Genomic DNA, 15598 nt, shown 5'->3' with positions numbered 1-15598 from the left:
CGGGGAGATCTGTGCGACCGCGGCAATGCTGCGGGCACCGTGGGAGGACGCAGCCGCCGCGGCGCGCCCCGCGGTTCGCCGCAGCCCCCGCACACGGTAGCTGGGCCCGGCACGCCGCGTCCCGGCCGTCACCCCGGAGGGCCGCGGCCCCCCACAGCGCAGCCCGCCCCGGGGCCGGCGGTGCCCGAGGGGAGCGGGCGGGGCCGCGCCTGCCACGGGCACCAATTAACCCGGTAATTAGCGCGGCGCTCCCCGCGCCCCCCCCCGCCGCGGGCGGTGCCCAAGGGGTTAAACCGCGGCCGCCCGCCCCGCGCCATTGGCCGGCGGCCGCCGCGCGGCGCGCAGCCAATGGGCGGGCGCCGTCCACGAGCGGGGCCGCGTGCGGGCGGCGCCCATTGGCTGGGCGCGAGTGTGGGAACGGCGGCGGGGGACGTTTCACACGAGCCGCGCGCGTGCGGCGCGCGCTATATAAGTAGGGGCGGCCAAGGGCGCGCGGCACCCGCGCCCCGCCGGCCCCGCCGCCGCCCCGAGCGCTCCGCACGGCCCGGCCCGGCCCGGCCCCCGCCCGCTGCCGCCGCCGCGGCGCCTCTTCCCGCCGGCGCACCATGCCGGCCGACCTGATGGAGAAGAGCAGCGCCTCGCCGGTGGCCGCCACCCCCGCCAGCGTCAATGCGACGCCCGACAAGCCGAAGACGGCGGCGGAGCATCGCAAGGTAAGGGCGGCCGGGACGGGACGGGACTGAGCGGGCAGCGCCGTGCGGAGCCGTGCCGGACGCTGACTGTCGCCTCTCTTGTAGTCCTCCAAGCCCATCATGGAGAAGCGGCGGCGGGCGCGCATCAATGAGAGCCTAGGGCAGCTGAAGACCCTCATCCTGGACGCGCTGAAGAAGGATGTAAGCGCAGGGGGGTCGGGGCGGGGGGTGCGGGGGCAAACGGCGCTGCCGGGCCGGTCTGAGCCCCGCCTGTTCCCGCAGAGCTCCCGGCATTCCAAGCTGGAGAAAGCCGACATTCTGGAGATGACCGTCAAGCACCTGCGGAGCCTCCAGCGAGCCCAAATGACTGGTGAGTCCCGAGGGGGAACCGGAGGGAAGGAGCTGGGGTGGCGCTGCCTCCAACCCGCGGGCTGGGGGCATCACACACTGCCTGCCTGCTCGGTAGAGAGGACAGCAGGAGCACCAGGCTCTGCACCTGCATCCCCGGGGAGTGATGGAGGTGAGGGTACTGTGTTCTGTACCTGTATTCCTGGTGCCAGCGCCTGAATCCTGCTTTCACGGGGGACACAGTGCTCCATCCCTGCTACGGGGGAGTTGGTGAGGGGCATCATGCTTTGTGCTAGTATCCTCAATAAAGAGATTCTGGGACCGTCACTGTGTTGTTTGTGCATTTCTGGTGCTGGAGGGCACACAGAGGGCTGCAGTCCCCGCTTGAGTTCCTTCTGCTAGCAGAGCTGTGCTCTGCACATGGGTCTGTTTTGGGGGTGTGAGAGGCACAAGAGCCACTGGAGTAACTGTATTTCTAACCTAGGTCTCTGGGATATGGGGGAGTAAGGGGATTTTTGGGACTTGTCCGTTCCCTACCTGGGTCTCTGCTGCTGGTGGATTTGGTAGCAGAGGGGCTGTGTTCTCCATCCGAATTCTTGGTACTTGGGAACACAAGACATACTATGCCAGAGGGACTGCTTTCCCCATCTGGGTCCTAGCTTAGAGGGGCTGTAGGATGCAATGCTGTGGGCTGTGGAGCCTGCTGACTGCTGTGTGCCTCTCTTCTCCCACAGCTGCCCTGAGCACAGACCCCACAGTACTGGGCAAGTACCGAGCCGGCTTCAGCGAGTGCATGAACGAGGTGACGCGGTTCCTCTCCACCTGCGAGGGCGTCAACACTGAGGTGCGCACCCGGCTCCTGGGCCACCTGGCCAGCTGCATGACCCAGATCAACACCATGAACTACCCTGCGCCCCCCCCGCCGCCCCCGTTGCCACCAGCCGCAGCCTTTGGGCCACCTCTGGTTCCTCCAGGCAGTGGCGTGGGGCCACTCCCGGGCATGCCCTGCAAGCCGGGTGCCGATGCAGCCAAGGTGTATGGTGGCTTCCAGCTGCTGCCAGCCTCTGATGGGCAGTTTGCCTTCCTCATCCCCAGCACTGCCTTTGCTCCTGGTGGAGCTGTGCTGCCTCTGTATGGTGGCCCAGCCACTGCTGCCTCGCCGCCAGGCCCGCCACCTGGCACGGCTGACTCAGTCTGGAGACCCTGGTGAGGGTGGTGGGCACCGGACTGGACTTGGCACTGCACCCCGTGCTGCTGGCACGGCTGTATATAGATTATATGTTCATATTGGATTTTGCCTTTGTACCATAGCACTCCCTTGACAGTGTTTCGTGTTTTACACGAGATCTTTTTTTCTTCCTTCCTCCCTTTCCTTATGTGACACCAAAGATTGGGGGTTTGTTTTTTGGTTGGGTTTTTTTTTTTTTTTTTTTCTTGAATGCTCTTAAAATAAAAGTATCCCTTCCATTTTGGAAGGCTTTTGGAGAAAATTTGAGCTCTGGCATGTGTGCATAGGAGGGACTCCAGTTCCTGGCTGCCTGTGGATCTTGCTGCTCCAGGGCTGCCTTGTCCTGTTCGCCAGGCTGGAGCTGTCTCTCAGACCCTCCGTCCCCTCTGTCTTATGAAATCACCTGGTCCCTCTCCCTGCCCTGGGGCAGAAGTAATCAGTGCTTCTTTGGCTCAATTAATCAGACTTGTTAAAAGGAGCTTGTATTTGCAGAGCTGGTGAATGTGCTGTGGGACTCACCTCTGCTCTGTTCTGGCACCTCAGGCTGATGGAGTTGGTGTGGTAAAGCAAGACATTGAGCTGCCCGGGTTGAGCCTCCTGCCCTGAACCCAGAGGAGCCTGTTTCCCAGGCTGTAGTGTAAATTGCAAGTGCCTCCAGTCAGTTGATTGAGAGAGCGGTGCCTGCCAGCTTCTCGAGTTACAAAAGCAGTGGCTCTCCGCAGGACAAGCCTGACACGAGTGCTCCTGTCTCCTGGCTGACGGGCTGTAGCAGGCGCTGGGCACCACCTCCACCTGGACTTAAAAGCATAGAGCTGTTCCCGACCCTGAGCAGCAGCCAAGCTCTGCTTGATGATTAATGCTTTGCATGTGGTTTTGATAGAGTTGGGCATTTCCTCTGCTGTTATATGGAAAACACGTGGTCGAGGGAGTGATGTGGGGCTGCAAGGACTCTGTAATCATGAGCTGCAGCTGACCCCTGTGACTTGAGGATGCCCCGTTTCCAGGCAAGATGCAAGCCATAGATAGTGGCGAGCAGCAGTCTCAGGTTACGGCTTGCATGGCCCTTCTTAACAAGTCCTAACTCAGAGCGGACAGCTTTAAAATGTGCCAGGATCCACTGGGGTTTCTGTCCAAATCCTGCTGCAAAAGCTTGTTGGATTTTGTCTGGATCAGCCAGGTGCTTGACTGTATCCAGGTGCTGGGAAAATGAAAGCTGAGGTGAGTGAGACCAGATGGATTAAACCTGCTGGGGTTTGACTCCCCAGCTTTGCTCCCAGTAAAGAAACATATTTACCTGATCTGAAAATACATCCTGGTAAGGCGGTTGGTATGTGCCTAAGATAGGCAGTGGCAGCTTTTTTTTTTTTTAAACGACCTGATCTCCCTTTCCCTCTTCAACACCTTGCTGGCCTGCCTGCATTGCCACCCTCACAGAGGCATCTCACAGCCAGGTTTTGTGTGCAAGGCTTGGGAATGTCAGATTTGTTGTCCCAAGGCAGATGTGTAGCTGTACAGGCTGAGCTATCTTTCCCTTCCACCAGCCAGTGTCACCTTTCTGCACTGGAGGTCCTGAGGGAAGGAGTGAGCCCACCCTGTGTTCAGAGAAGTGCTCGCAGGACCTGTCTCAGAATTGCATCGGACCAACTCCTTGGCTTGTGTGGAGCTGATGTAGACCAGTCATGCATCACCTATAAGCGTGAATGCTGTTCCATCTGAGCAGAGTCCTTTTCTGCTGAAGCAGTTGGTTTGGAAAGCGCATTAGAAAAAAAAGAGACTTTGCTGTAGGCTAATGGAGAACATAGAGCAGATCCCAGAGTGAAAGACAAGATGAACCTATTTGCTAATGGAGTTTAAATAGCCTAGTATAAAGCAGATACAGCATGCTTGGGCCGGTTTCTCCAAGGCTTTCTCTGTTTACTCTATCCCACAGCCTGTTGACATGAGAGATCTGCTTGAATTTGTGAGCTTTAAGGGGATCAGAGCAATTCCCAAGAGCTGTGCTCTTGGTGCCAGTTCACTGAGCCCGTGACAAATTGGGATGACAAATGCAGGCTGTGGGTCTGTGGATCATTGTGTGTGGGAATTCTCTTTCAGGTGCAGCAAATGCCTTTAAACTGATGCTGAGGGATGAGCGGGAAAGGGTAAGGGAGGAGTGCCAGGGACCGTCCGGGGCTGAGCTTATGACCCTGCATGGGGAGTGTACAGGACAGGTAGGAAAAGGGACTGGACTTAGTGCTGCCAGATGGGATGCAGCTCCTGTTGGCTTCCTTGGGCACCTTGCTGGGCCCTGGCTGGTAGTGGAGAGGATCCTGGGAAGGGCTGGAGGCAGGTCTTTCTCTCTCATGACCATTCTTGAGTTGGTCAGCACTTTGCCACAGTCCTCTGGGTGCATTTGCAGACCCGAGGGTACTGAGCTGGAAGGAGCAGTACTCCAATCCCTGCCTGCAGTGCACCTGCACGGAGGTCCATGCACAGGGGGCTTTTCCTGCCTTCCCAGTACCCTGCCTTGCCCCCCACCCACCACGGAGCTTACAGCCCCGGCTGCCCCTCGCATCCCCGCAGCTCCTTTCCATCTGCTGCTGCTGCCGTCCCGGGAAACCTGTCATTAAAGTCAATTAACTTTTCCCACACTCCTCGTGAGCGGTGCAAAAGCCCCTCCTTGCTTCCTCCTTGGCTCTTAAGTGCTACCATATGGCACAGGCCCCCGCGCCCCCCCACGCCCGCCCTGCCTTTGATTCCAGCCAGACAGCCGGAGCTTTATGATTTAAGCCGGGAGAGCCCTCGTACCAAGCCCTGGGCCGCTCTGCGGCCAAGGTGGTTTTTTTAGCAGGCAAGGCTGTTTTCTGGCAGGAAATGAATAGCTCCCAGATGAGCTCAGGAACCTGAGAGGTCGTGAGAAAGGAGCGAACCCCCGGCGCGGTGGCGGGCTGCCAGCGGCGTGGGGAGCGCGGGCGGGAGCGCGCCGCCGCCGCCGCACACGAGCGGCCCGGCCCCCGCTGGCAGGCGGCGGGGCCGGCCGCCGGCAGCCGCGGCCGCACGCCGCCCGCACGCCGCGCCGAGCCGCGCCGAGCCCGGCCATCGGCCGCGCTCCTCCGAGGGCCCGCAGCCCACGGCTGACCTTGGGCCGGCGTCCAGGCGTCCGGCCCCGCGGGGAGAAAGCAGCCTGGCAGCTGGGATCTGGGGGAGCCGGGAGGAGAGTCCCCCGGGAGCAGCGCTGCAAACCTGCCTGGGGGCTGCGCGCAGCGGGGCGTGTGAGCCGGCTGGGGCGGCTGTGCGCTGCGGGGGCTGGGATGCTCCAGCGCCGTGGCTCCCAGTGGGACGCACAGCCCGGGGCTGGGACCAGACTTGCCAGCGCGTGGCTCTGGCTTGCACCAGCACCTTCAGGCCACCAGCCCCCTTCGCTCTGCCGCTGCCCCTGGGGCAGGGAAGGGGACCTGTGATTTACAGGGGTGACGTGTTTAACTTAAAACAAGTCAAACAAAAGCCCGGTTTGTTTTGCAGAGCACAGACTTCCTGGGGGGATCAGCCCAGACAAATGACTCCACTCCCATTTATTAAACATTTGTGGCCCTGCGATCAGCTGGTGCTGGGAACGGCTGGGACAATCTTATCCCCTTCCCCCTCCAGAAATCAGGAGTGATTTCTGACATCTCTGCCGGACAGAGCTGTGCCCCAGGGGTACCAGCTGCCCATTCCAGTGTCTTTCAGGTATCCGAGGACAGCAATATGATCCACACAGGCCATAGCCTCTGGACTGTTTCCCTGCTCAGCCCTGCACGAGCATCCACACTGAGCACTGGGAACAGGCTGGGGGCACATGCCCCCATTGAGGGCTGCAAGGGGGCTGTGTGGCACTGAAGGGGTGTGGGCTGGAGGGGCCTGCTCCTAGTGTGTTTGCCAAGGGGAGTGCAGGGGCAGCAGGGCAGGCAGAGGTGCTATTGCTGAAGGACAGCCTTGGAGGTAGGGCTACCTGCAATCTGTAATGATTAGGAAGCTGCTCCCAGAGGGGGTTTATTGCCAATAAAGCCAGCTCAGCACAACTGCTGGGGCATTAACCCTTATCTGCCTGGCGCGATAAGAGCCTTGGGCTTTGCCTTCTGGCCCCAAGAGAGCAAACACCAGCCACAGGACATGGTACAGACTGCACCATGCCCTGTAACCCTGGGGACACAGCCAACATTCCGTGTGGCTGGGACACACCTCCCCAGCATGTGCTCCCGAAGCCCCTGGCCCCGGCTCCCCCTGCCTGCTGCCCTGCACACAGGGGTGAGCAGCAGGAGCTGCAGGGGTCAGGGTTTTGTACCCAAACTCCCCAGGGGTTCAGCTGTACAAAAGCAGCATCCTGCTTAATTAAAAGCAGACCTGCTGTAATGAGCCTGCCAGAACAACAGCATGGCTGGGGCACTGCTGCTAGAACAGAGGCTGGGACTCAGCCTCACGGCAGGACTGAGACATGAGGTGGCTCACGGGCTGCGAGCCGGGGCTGGGAGCCAGGGCCGGGTCACCCTGTGACTGCCTGCAGAGCCGTGTCTCCCTCTGTGCTCTCCAAGCCCCGCTGAGGAGACACAGCCTGCCTGATCCAGCCTGCTGTTGAATAGCACCTCAACAAAACTCATCCCTAGAATTGCTCCTGGAGTGGGGCCTCTGCTGGGTTCTTCCCCCAGGTGGGGTCACACCATCCCTGGGCTGTTGGCTCCCATCACACTGCCCTGCTGTGCTGGTACCAGGGCCGACAGCAATCATGCCTGCCCTGCAAGGGGGACATGTCTCAGGCTATGCCAGGAGGAGGCTGCTTCCTGCTTGGGGCTGGGATGGCGCACACTGCTCTGGATATGGGTGCACTGGGGTGCCTCGCAAGAGCCTTTCCAGTGGTGACCTTTTTTTTTCTGTTGTTTTGGCTTTTTCTTGCTGCTGAGGAGGTCAGAAGTGTTGAGGAATATACTTAGTGCAGGTACATTGGTGTGCAAGCTGCAGGTTGTTTCCTGGATGGGGGAAATGGCTGGAGCTGTGAGCTGGCATCAATCCTTTGCCTAACAAAGGACACGGGGATGGGTGGCACAGCCCAGCAGGGAGGTGGCCAGTCACCCAGAGACTCTGCAGGACCCAATGAAGAGCAAGAAGACCCCAGACTAAATCACACCATTGGACCAAGAGGCACATACAGCACAGACTGTGAGGGTATAAAACCCCAGGGATTGCTGTGTTCAGGTCTCTCCCTGGGAACACACAGCTTGACCTGTTGTCATGTCACTGCACCAGGGTTAAATTAGGAACCAGAGATCTGGACTCTGTTATGGTAAACATGGAGTTGAGTTGGGGAATGAAACCTGACTGTGTGAGTATGGGATGTGCAGGGAGTCAAAAGGGGCACCCATTGGTTCACTGGGGCCACCCACTGCAAAGGGGATTTGGTCCCAGCAGTGAAAGTGCAGGGTGGTGTGAATGTGACCCCCAGAGTGGCTCCTCAGTGCTCAGACAGGAATATCCCTTTAAAAAGAAGGCTGTCATGAATGGCTGGAGGCTCCCACAGCTTGTCCCACTGCAGAAGATGGGTTGTACCTCTGTTCTCTGGAAAACATTATGAGTTCTTGAAACCGTAAAACAATCTGGCTGGTGTTTCTCCCTCTGATGCTGGAAATCTGGACAGTGTTTGTAGCAAGAGAGGGAGCAGGATAGAGACACATGCTGAACCTCAGTAATGTATCTTGCCTGGCTCTGGCCCTCGCAGCCCTGCTGTACCCCAGGCACAGATAAACCCCCATCTCATTTGGCAGTGCTGACACACATGGGGCATCTGCCAAACAGAGGGAGTGGTGCTGGACTCCAGCCCCCACCCCAGCCCAGCAGCCATAGCACTGGTATAAAGAGCAAGACCAACACAGGCTGATCCTGCCAGGCGTGGGGAAACATTTGGCTTTTTTGCATCTCCAGTATCAGGCTGAGCCTCATTCCTGCCTCCATCAGCAACAGGCTCATGTCTGGACCTGGGAGACAACCTGCCTTTGTTCCAGCAGTGACATGAATCCTGTTTATGGCAGGGGAGAGCAAATGGTCCATTGCACTCAGGCCTTTGACAGCAACGTGTAAATGCAAAGCAATACTGGAAACCTGCATGGCTGAGGAAGAGGGGCTAGGACATCCCTCAGGGCTGCATCACAGTTCGTGCTGGAGGAGATGATGAGCCTGGAAGGGAAGGGGGAGCTTTGGGATGATGATGCATCAGGACAAATCCTTCCAGTAAGCAGTGTTTCCAACCAAACTAGTCCCCTGCATGGTGAATGCATAGGGAAATCAGAGCACTTATCCCTAGCTCTGCATCTGGGAGGGCTCTGGTCGGTCATCAACTGCGCAAGGGTCTCACAGCAAAGACTCCAACAGGCCTCATGGAGACTTCCTTGCTCCCTGCAGCCAAGCCTCTCTCCTCACTGTGGGATCAGTGCTGCTGTATCCCACAGTACAGAGCTCTGCACTTCCCACGGGGCATTTCCTTTCAGCCATCCTTCAGCTTTTATTGTGCTTCGAAACAGAGGCTGGCAGCTGGACAGCCTGGGCTGGTGTTTCTGAGCAGGCTCCAAGCAGATGTTTGTGCTCACAGACAGGGCTGGCGCTCACTGCCTTCCCCGCTGGGCTCAGCTGCGTGTGGGCAGAGCCTGCCTGCAGTGCTGCCTGCTCAGGGCACTGCACCAGGGGTTTGAGATGGGGTCTGGTGCTGGGCACAGGCTGAGCTGGGTCATGGCTCCTCCGAGGGATGAAGTAGTGGATGAGGGCTGTGGGATGAGAGCCCAAAAACAGGCAAAGGGGAGAGGGACATAGCTGAGAGCTGCATTGTGCTTGCTCAGCCAGTGTCACGGTGAGCACGAGGGTCACAGAGAACCTCTTGGGAAGCTCCTCCCAGGCTGGGTCAGCCCACAGCACAGTCACCACTCCCTCTTCTCTCATCCTCACCCCCACTGCAGATCTTGCATGGGGTGAGGGGCTCTCTTATTGCCTAGTGTTTGCCAGTCTGGAGAAGCACGCTGTAGTTGCAGCTGATTAACCATCACCCATGTGAAAAAGGACAGGAAAAGGTCTGACAGGATGGACTGTCCATGGCCTCCCATCCTTCACAGGGGAGGCTTGGGCCCAGCTGGTCCCATGCATGTGCTGGTGGTTGTGGGTTGCTCCAGCCATGGTTCTGGTGTCAGCCACATTTCACAGCTCAGAGCTGTCCCTCTTGTGTTAAAGCCTGACAAGACACCCCTCTCAAAGTAAACATGAGCCAGTTTATTGCTTGGTGGAGTCATTTCCCGGGAAGGTCAGGAGGGCTTTCTTTGGGGCTTGAGACAGCCTGGTAAGTTCCACTGAGCAAAGGTGTTACGAGAGCACCATGTTCTGGGAAGAACAGCACTGGGTCCTAGGGATGACTGCAGTCTCATCTAAACCTTGGAACATAGTCCTGTTTATCTTCTCTTGCTCTTGGGGATGCTGTGCTCTGAGTTCCCCCTCCCACTTGTTTATGGCACTGATGCAGAAATTTGTGATGGCTGTAATTGCCAGCAGTTTGCTGATTGCACATTCACCTGGTTTACTGGGCCAGAGACAAAAAGAGCTAAATCCCCTTCCAAGGTCTGGAACTGTGTCATCCCAATGGGCAGGAAGGAGAAGGGGATTACTTAGGCATTTGCTTCAAGAGCATCTCGATGTAAAATAGGACTGTGCCCCTCAGGGCAAGGGCAGCGCCAGCATCCGTGGGGACTGCCCTGTGACACAGACTCACTGCCCCCATGTGTCTGTCTGCACCAGGGAGGCAGCTGGACACTCCCTCATCCCCTCCAGCCTTCATGTGCGGGAGGCCAACCCCTTCACAGGCTTCCAGATCTGCCACCAATCCCTCTGCAGCCCGGGCAAAGTGTCAGAAAGCTTTCCCCAAGGGCTCAGGCACCACGGACCCCAGTTCTGCACCGGAGCCGGCCCAGCATCGCAGGGGACTGCTCCTGACCGGGACTATGGCCCTGCCTCCAGCCGGATATCGCCAGGAGGCTTTGGAGAAGGGGGAACCCCACCCTGAATGTGAGATCCCAGCAGGAGCTCGGCTGCAGCTGCGGCAGGGCTGAGCAAAGCGATGCAAGATGTCTGGAGACGGCCAGCTACTGGCAGGAGCGTGTGGGAGAGGAGCTGCCCTCCACAGGGCTCTGCCTGCGTGGGAGGGACCACACAGACGCTTCGCTGCCCAGCCCTTCACAGCCTCAGGATGCCTGGAAAGAGAAGCACAGATTTTCCATCCACCCCCAAACTGGGTACTTGCTCCAGAGCTGCTCCATCCTCCCCAAAAAATATGGGAAGGGGACAATCTAGCCCCTGGCAAGGGTCTGGGGGAGCTGTGTGTGTGCTGCTGGGTGCTGGGGTGGCACAGGTATTGGTCTCTGGGGTCACTGTGGCTGAGGAAGTTTTGCACGGGACCCCAGAGATGAGTGAATGAATACTTGGCAGAGCCCATGAGGGCAGCATGGGGAGAAGAGCAGCAGAGCTGAGGTTGGTGTCAGCAGAACTCAGTGATGGGGACACCCTGACACCTCACTGTGTGAGCTGGGAAGTACCAGCAGCTGCAGCCCTGCCAAGCCCCAAGCAGGGAAGGACCCTGTGCACAGCCACGTCAGAGCACGTTCACACAGAAAGAGTAAAACTTCACATACCGGGTGTTGTTTCAACCCCAGAGCCTCCTCAATAGTGAGTTGCCCTCCAGAGGCCTCCCCTCTGGACACAGAATGGAAGTAGCAGCCTCAGCACTTTGTCAGGAGCAGCGAGCTTTCTGCCCTGTTGAATAGCTGCAGAATTCCTTACAGCCCCGTTTCACTTCTCCCTCCAATTATCCCTCTGGACAATGGGCCGGGGCTGCAGCGGACGGTCCCTTTCAGGAGGTGCCGGTGGCAGGACATGCTGCTGGGGCTCGGTCGAAAGCTCCTTTGCTGGGGGGCAGTGACCTGAGTCCTGCAAATGCCACTTTTTGGCTGGGGCAGTAGCATGCACAGGGTGGCAGGGCCAGCGCAGCCCCAGGGACTGGGAGATGCTCCCTGCAGGGCAGGAAGTGCTTGATAACACGAGCTACCCCAGTCTGCAAAACACCTGAGAAATGTATGGTAGGGTATTTCAGTCAAAAGTAAAGTACTGAAGATGAGTTTAATTAAGTGCCAGACTGTCATTTTATCTGTGCAAACACAGTGGTGATTTGGCCCATTTGGCACTTCTCTGCACTGTGAAGCTGTGAAGACCACAGGTGCTGCTTGCACGGTGACTCAAGGGACTGGGCTCCTGCAGGTGACCCCCTTGTATCCAAGGTCCCAGATGTGATCCTTGCTGCACTGGCCGCCCAGGTCACCACTCTGCAGCCAGCCATGTGTAGGCCCATCAGCTTCTGAGGTGAAGAAACAGGCAGCAACCGGCCCCAGAGCCACCGGGGTTCCCTGAGAGCCTGGAGCTGTTGTTGAGGATCATGGGAGGGGTGTGATACCTGGGTAAGGGCTGGCCTTCACTGCTCCCTCCCTGACAGCTTGGAGAGATCCCTCTCTTCCTGAGATGCTGAGCCCCAACCACGCTCATTGCAGCACAGCTCCCCAGAGCCTTCCTCCTGCCCGGCAGAGCAGAACTCGCTGAAGGGAGATTTCAGGGGGGATTATGCTGAGTGAACTTTGGTGTGGGGAAGGGGAAAAGGGGCAGATGCCCAAAGTCTTCAGGCTTTGTGGGGGGATTTGCAGCTGTGCAGTCAGGGAAGTTTGTGCAGCCTGTTTGTTCCTTCCACTGCTGGCTTTGCAAGATTGAAGAGTCGTTTTGGAGGAGCTGACACAGGAGAGCGACTTTGCACCAACAGGTCCAATCCTGACACACTTGAAGCCGTTGCCAAACAGGCTGTGCCCAGGCTGGAGAGCCTGCAGAGAAGCCCTGGGAGAGCGAGACAAGGACTGAGGACGTTTCCGATGGAGGCAGACAGGACACTCAGCCTACTTAGTTTATCAGGAAGAAGATCAAGAGGTGGCTTGATTACAGTCCCAAGGACCTTAGTGCGAAAGTATCCTGGCAGAAATAACGAACCAGGTACTTAAGAGCTCTTTAATCTAGCAGGGAAAGGCAAAACAAGGGCAAATTGCTCCACATTTCCAAGCAGCCCAGGTGATTAACTCCAGAGGGAGAGGCAGGAACACAGGCTGCCCTCCCCAGGCTGCTGCAGGGCTGGCTGGGAACTCACACCTCAGTGTCACCTGAAGCAACATATTTTACTTAAAATAAGCTACAAGAAACTTTTGGGGATGGCAGAAAGGCTCAGAGCTTGGGACAGCATTGGGTCCCCTCTGCTTGGGCTACAGAGAGCACATCTTGTCTAGTGAGGTGGTCACCAGTGGTGCTTGGGACACTGCCGAGGACATGTGGCACTGTTCAGGGGCAGTGGATAGGGTGACATGGGGTGTGTGGTTCTGGCCAGGGGATCTGCAAAATGGTGTTTCCGTTGAGATTGCAACTCTTGGTGCCCAGGGGATCTCCAGGTGCTGATCTTTCGACTCCTGAGCAGAGGGACAATTGATCCTCTCTCTGCAAGCTCACAAACCTGACCAAAAACTCCTGAGGCCACAGAGGAGCTGGATCACCCAGCAATCAGCAGCACCCAGGGCAGATCCTGATAATATACCCCTGGGATCTCCCAGTGGACACAGATAACAGGGGCAGATAACTGAGCAGCCCCATCTCCATCATGCCACAAGTATGGTGAAGCAGGAGGAACAGAGCCCTTATCTCATGAAGCCATTCGTATTTCTATTTAAGTCCTATTATCCCCTCATTTTTGCAATTTTTCTAGTTAAAAACCAACAGCCTGGCCAAAGCCTTGTTGCAAAGCACTGGGAAGAGCCCTGGCCCGAGGCGGTGGCGTGGGGACCCTGATGCCCGGCGTGCTGCCAGTGGGGCTAACAAAAGGCCAGCAGCGGGGCCAGCCCGTGCTGGGAAGGCAGCGGTGCCGCTGTTGAATAGCTCTTCCCGCACAGAGGAAGGCATGAAGAGGCGTAATCAAATAAGGGTATCAGCGTGGTGCTCCTTGAACGGCGCTCCCAGCGTGAGCCGGCGGCGGGGCCGGGTGGAGGTGACAGGTATCTTTATCCCACCACGCAGGAGAGCTCCAACGTCCCGCTGGCAGGAATTTGTCTGCAAATTTTCCCCCATTGAAAGAAGAGAGGGGGCCAGCGAGGCACGGGCTGAGATGATCGCTTGATTAAGGCCAGGGCAGACGAGGTGGAGAGACGGGGCAGCTCCCAGGGAGCCGTGCTCCCAGTCCTTAACCTCTCCTCGGGAGACCGCAAATTATATCTGTTAATGTATCAGCCCCCTGGTATCCTACAAATAAGTCGTCTGGCTAAGTGTGTGTCAGAGGTTCACAGGAGGAGTTGTTACCTTTTCATCACTTAATCATTTTCATCATCATCATCTTTTAATTTATTTTTCAATAAGCTTTAACCCAGTGAGTCCCGGGGAAGGTAGGTGAAGAGGTTTAGCAGCCCAGCTGGACCGTAAACACAAGCAGGAGGCACTGGTTGCAAAGAGAGTGTGAAGAACAGAGGGAAACAGTTTTATCAGCTCTCCCGTGAAAACGGGAAACCTTTTGCCATGGAGATAGGAGTGTTCTCAGCCCTGTTTCCCAGCTTGCGACGTGGGAATGATGCGCAGAGCTGAGCTCCACTCTGCCAGGGACCAGAGCGGCCGGAGGGAGGATGCTCCCGGGTGTACTGGGACTGGGGAGGGAGGGGGCACGTCACGCACTCCCCTGGGTGCCAGAAGTGATTTACACAGTGCACCCGAGAGCAGAGTCAATTAAGGTCACATTTCTGTGTTGCTAAACAACAGGCGGCTCTGGGTTCAGGCCCGCTGAAAAGGAAACAAAAGCCACCCCTTGAAACGGGGGCTTTGAGCGGTTTCAAAGGAGCACGGAACAAAAGGCGGGCTTTGTGGCTGCCCTCGCCCGCGCCTTCCCGGGCCCTTCCGCCACCAGAGACACCGTTCATGTGGCAAGGGGGAGCTTTTAATTGTCCACCACAAACAATGCTGGCATATTTAGGCCGGCCTCATTACAGAGCCATCCGAAATGCTTGAGAAGCATTCCCACCGCTTAGCATAAATAGCAGAAACGCTCTTTCACCAGCAGAGCAGGTCCCATCTGCTCCCAGCCCGGCCTCACCTTGACTTGCAGTGCTGAGCCCTCAGGGTCGGCCCCTCTGCCCCGCTGCTCCAGACTGGTGCAGAAACCTGCCTCCCTGCCTGCGAACTGCTGCCACAGGGTGCTGCCACAGGAGCAGAGGGCAGGATCTCCAGGGATCTACAGAAAGGGGTGCTCACCTGAATTGGCTGCTGGGGCAGCCCTGTCTGGGGTTTGCTCTGCCCACCTGTCTCCAGCAGCTTGGCTATGGCTGCTGGGAGCTCGAGGGGCATCATTCACATCTCCTGACTGGACAAGGCAGTTTGGCCCCACTGGGTGCTGGCTGATGTCCTCCGTGGGGAATGAGACAGGGAAGGTCTTGGAGACCTACCCCAGCTGGGCTGAGAATAACACAGATGTTTCCCAGAGAGACCCAAACCTGACTGAATGAGAGGTTTACACCCCACTGCACTGATCAGAGCTGCCTACTAGCTCCCAGCTGGTGTGTGGGTGCCCTGGAGTGAGCTGCCCCAGCAGCCGTGGCTCCCAGCACAGGACAGCCAGGGCAGGTAGCCTGTTTCCACAGCATGGGTGCTGGCACAGAGCCTTGTCAGCCCACAGAGATCAAAGTGAGCAGCCTTTCCCGACCGATACCTGATCCCGGTGCTGGAAGAGAGCTGGGAGACTGCCGAGTGCCTCCTTCACTCTTCCTTCCCACCACCACACAGCACCAAGCACACCGTGGGCTCCGCACCTCTGGGCTGCATTTTATGGTACCATGGTTTCTGCCAGCTCCCTCTTCCTCCGCCTTTGCCTCCCCTATCTTGTAGGCAACCAGCTCTCCACACCCCACAGTTTATTAAAATCCTGGGTACCTTGGAAGAGACAACACAATAGTGTACTTGTTACAGCTGCCTGGTATTAATGGACTGCCCCTTTTGATTTTAGAGTGGAACTTTTGGCAGAAAACCAGCATCCAAAAGGGAAAATTGCTGTAAAGCTCAGCAAAAAGAGGGTGGGGAGGGAGGAGAAACAGCCTGTAGCTTTGATCAGAAAAGCTTGAAGATGAATCATGATGATGCCCAAAGCAGATTTGCTGAAGTTTGATTGCAAAGAGGGGAGCCAGGACTGGTGTGGAGAGGGGTGGCCGGAGTGGTGATGGGGCTGGGGTGGAAGGGA

At 57.6% G+C, this 15598-nt stretch overlaps 1 protein-coding gene across 1 annotated transcript; it reads left to right on the top strand.

Annotated features, from left to right (window-relative positions):
* The first annotated feature begins 567 nt into the window (after positions 1-567).
* On the top strand, positions 568-2332 carry HES1 (hes family bHLH transcription factor 1). The gene is made up of 4 exons (XM_021536809.2): positions 568-713; positions 798-893; positions 975-1062; positions 1775-2332. Exons 1-4 carry the CDS (start codon positions 606-608, stop codon positions 2248-2250), a joined length of 768 nt encoding a protein of 255 aa, XP_021392484.1. The 5' UTR covers positions 568-605; the 3' UTR covers positions 2251-2332.
* The last annotated feature ends 13266 nt before the right edge of the window (positions 2333-15598 follow it).

Source organism: Lonchura striata, chromosome 10, assembly GCF_046129695.1.
Source record: "Lonchura striata isolate bLonStr1 chromosome 10, bLonStr1.mat, whole genome shotgun sequence".
Lineage (NCBI taxonomy): Eukaryota > Metazoa > Chordata > Aves > Passeriformes > Estrildidae > Lonchura > Lonchura striata.
The sequence above is the reverse complement of the archived record's forward strand: the minus strand, read 5'-3'. Positions and strand labels throughout refer to the sequence as shown.

Excerpts from the sequence above, each read along its gene's own strand:
- HES1 (XM_021536809.2), top strand. The coding sequence starts at position 606 with ATGCCGGCCGACCTGATGGAGAAGAGCAGCGCCTCGCCGGTGGCCGCC. Across the intron at positions 714-797 it reads CGGCGGCGGAGCATCGCAAG|TCCTCCAAGCCCATCATGGA; the intron begins GTAAGGGCGGCC and ends CCTCTCTTGTAG. Across the intron at positions 894-974 it reads TGGACGCGCTGAAGAAGGAT|AGCTCCCGGCATTCCAAGCT; the intron begins GTAAGCGCAGGG and ends CTGTTCCCGCAG.